Source organism: Triticum dicoccoides, chromosome 2A (genome assembly GCF_002162155.2).
Source record: "Triticum dicoccoides isolate Atlit2015 ecotype Zavitan chromosome 2A, WEW_v2.0, whole genome shotgun sequence".
Lineage (NCBI taxonomy): Eukaryota > Viridiplantae > Streptophyta > Magnoliopsida > Poales > Poaceae > Triticum > Triticum dicoccoides.
This window is the reverse complement of record NC_041382.1, coordinates 532,284,027-532,287,107: the sequence shown is the minus strand read 5'-3', so window position 1 is coordinate 532,287,107 and position 3,081 is coordinate 532,284,027. Positions and strand designations below refer to the sequence as shown.

The window sequence follows — 3,081 nt, the reverse complement described above, 5'->3', positions numbered from 1 at the left end:
CGGTAGCAGGGCGGACACGAACGGGGCCAACGGCCACAACAGAGGGGACACATCCACGTCGATGTTGACCACCTCCTCAGCCGCAACTTCCTTCACCGCCGCTTCCACCGGATGACGTTCTTTGCGTGCAATTCACCATCATGGACGTGACCTCACGGACTCCGCTAAGACATCATCCATATTGCTGTTTGGGATGTGTTTTCCAACGGCGATATCTATAACGGTAGATGACCGCGGTGGTGCGGATGGAGGAGCAAGGTTGGAGGACCGCGTCCATGGGACCATGGCTCCATATGCCACGAAGTAGCCAACTATCTGAATCATCGGATGTTCCACGGCTAGACTTTTTCCCCTACACCATCCTGCACGGTACCTTCGCCTCTTTCTCCTCCGGTCCCTTCTATCTTCTCCCACGCTGCTCTGATCTCCGACCTCCTGCCCCGAGCTCCAATCCGACCGATCCAATGCCGCTCTAAATCCTCTCCTCCACTCCACCACCACCTAGATCCGCCCGCCCCGAGGCGGCGGAGCTCCGGAGAGCTCGATGAGCAGCCAGGGATTCGGCCCCGGGAGCCCCAAGTCCTTCCGCTACCCTAGAGCCGACTACGATCTCGAGTCCGGGATCCCCCGCAAGGGCCGCAAGCCCAAGGCCTCGCATCTCGACGCCCCCGCCCCCCTCGGCTCGGCGCTGATGAAGATCCGCTTCTTCTACGAGGCGCACCCCGTCGCGGTCGCCCTCATCCTGCTGTCCTTCGGGCTGAGCGTTCTGATCCTCCTGTCCGTGTACGAGACCCGGTTCAGGACGATGAGGAGCGGCGGCAATGAGGTCGGGGCGCACCCGCTTCCGGGCCTCCGCAACCTCGTCATGGTGGCCGGCCATTCGATATACACCAGCGCCAGCTGCGGGAAGATCGACCGCGAGGATTCGTGGTTCTTGGAGCCGTACCAGAAGCACCCCGGCCAGGCGGCCACCTTCTTGGCGCACATCAAGGAGGGGGTGGAGATCGCGGCGAGGGATGAGGGCGCGCTCCTCTTGTTTAGCGGTGGGGAGACGAGGAAAGATGCAGGGCCGAGGAGCGAGGCGCAGAGCTACTGGGCTATCGCAGAGTCGGAAGGCTGGTTTGGTGAGTTTCAGGTTACATCAACATTCCTTCTTTCGTGCTTTAGTAAGATTATTATTATTGGCATAACGGGGTTCGGAAATGTGGTGCTGATTAGTCTTTTTGTCGATTGTTCGTCATATGTATCCTGAACTTGAAACAACAAGACCTAGATGTACAATTACTTTCTGAGTTCTGACTACATACGCACTCAGTTGCTCTGATGAAAATGCAAAGCAAACAACATGCTTGTTTTAGGTTCTGTATATAGATATGTTGATGCATGATCATAAATTTACTATCGTGGAAGTAAATAATTAAAATGGCTGTAGAAAACATCATTGACAGCAAGCTGCTCACATTTTGCAGAGGCCATTGGAAAATGGCTGATGAGTTCTCTAATTGTGTCAAACATGTAGTTCAGCTCATAAATCCATCTCTGAAACATGGATAGTCAGAATGTAAGGACTGAAGAGGTTGATGCTTCCTGAAGTTTATCGTGTTTACCTTCTCATCTCAGCACAGTATTACCACCGTTGTTTATGTATCCAGTTCGAGTTCCTTAGTTATTTTGGCAACCATCTGGCAAAAACTTCACTATTTGCATGTACATGCACAGGAAATGATGATAGTGTAAGGAACCGGGCACTCACTGAGGAGCATGCACGAGATAGTTTTGAGAATCTCCTATTTAGCATTTGCCGTTTCAGAGAACTCACTGGAACATACCCACAGAATATAACTGTAAGTTTTTTCTTTCCTTTTGTCAAGGCTTTCTGCTGAAACCTTATTTCACATATTACTTGTTGGTAACGCATTTTTCTGTACTTCCAATTAAGTTTTGAATGTCTGATAGTTTGCTAATTTGCGACTCTGAACATTTTGTTGCTTAGGTTGTAAGCTATGATTTTAAGGAGGAAAGGTTTGCACAATTGCACAGATCTGCACTTGGGTTCCCAGAAGAAAGGTTCTTCTTCTCAGGTACCCCAGCTACAGCTACAGCAAAGGAGGCAGCTCTGAAAGGTGAAGCCTCTGTCAGGTCTCAGTTCCAAGAAGATCCATATGGATGTGTTGGTTCTCTTCGTGTAAAGAGGCTCAAGAGAGACCCGTTTCACCGTACCATTCCCTACCCCAATGGCTGCCCTGAATTGAAGGGCCTATTCTCCTATTGCGGCATGGTGCCATACTCTGGGAACCTTCCTTGGACTCAGTAGCGGAAAAAGGCATGATGTTTGGATCAAACATCTACTCTCGCTGTAAAATCCCAGCATTCTTGTTTCGCCCCTGTTTCTAAGCTGACAGAATAGATATCCCGATTCCTGTCTTCTGTGCGAGGGAGAAGAGAAGATCTAAGCTACACTAGTTAGATTGTTTTCGTCACGGAAGCTTGCCACATGCTCCATATAGACAGATTTTCTATTTCTCACTCCTCCCGGATCTCCACTGAAAACTGTGAATTTGTTAGTACACATGGTCTGTAAACTAGCAGTGGAAGCAAGTGAACTTATAATTTGTAATTCCAGCTTGAACTGCACCAGTAAAAACTGGAAACCTTATGAACATGTACCATGTAATATCTTGGTATTCTTCCATTGTGAAAAAAATAGGCTGTTTTCGTTTTTGAGGAAGGAGCTTTGGGAATAAGTTAATGGTCTATATGTGCTGGCTACTTTGCCATTTTACTGGCTCTGCCATGTTAATGGTCTATCTGTGTCCATGGTTGTGGACTAACCACTTCTAGTATGATCATATTTCAGACATTGATGCAAGGTCCTTTTGTGTGGATTATAATTCAAGACTAGTTCATAGTAAAATCAAAATTTCCCGTTTTTAAATACATGACCTTGTAGACATGGGCACTTTTTAAGATGCAACTTTCATTGTTATTTACTCCCTCTGTTCCCAAATATAAGTCTTTGTAGAGATTTCACTATGGACCACATATGGGTGTATGTAGGTGCATTTTAGAGCGCAGATTCAT

General features: G+C 47.9%; 1 protein-coding gene across 1 annotated transcript; it reads left to right on the top strand.

Moving 5' to 3' along the window:
• Positions 1 to 319: 319 nt before the first annotated feature.
• Positions 320 to 2,724, top strand: LOC119355214 (uncharacterized protein C57A10.07-like). Its single transcript, XM_037621995.1, has 3 exons — positions 320 to 1,124; positions 1,720 to 1,844; positions 1,994 to 2,724. The coding sequence occupies exons 1-3, from the start codon at positions 545 to 547 to the stop codon at positions 2,312 to 2,314; spliced, it is 1,026 nt and encodes a 341-aa protein (XP_037477892.1). The 5' UTR covers positions 320 to 544; the 3' UTR covers positions 2,315 to 2,724.
• The last annotated feature ends 357 nt before the right edge of the window (positions 2,725 to 3,081 follow it).

Bases quoted from the DNA above. Each gene is read 5' to 3' on its own strand.
- LOC119355214 (XM_037621995.1), top strand. From the start codon at position 545: ATGAGCAGCCAGGGATTCGGCCCCGGGAGCCCCAAGTCCTTCCGCTAC. The intron at 1,125-1,719 runs GTGAGTTTCAGG...GTACATGCACAG, and splicing joins AGAGTCGGAAGGCTGGTTTG to GAAATGATGATAGTGTAAGG. The intron at 1,845-1,993 runs GTAAGTTTTTTC...TTTGTTGCTTAG, and splicing joins CATACCCACAGAATATAACT to GTTGTAAGCTATGATTTTAA.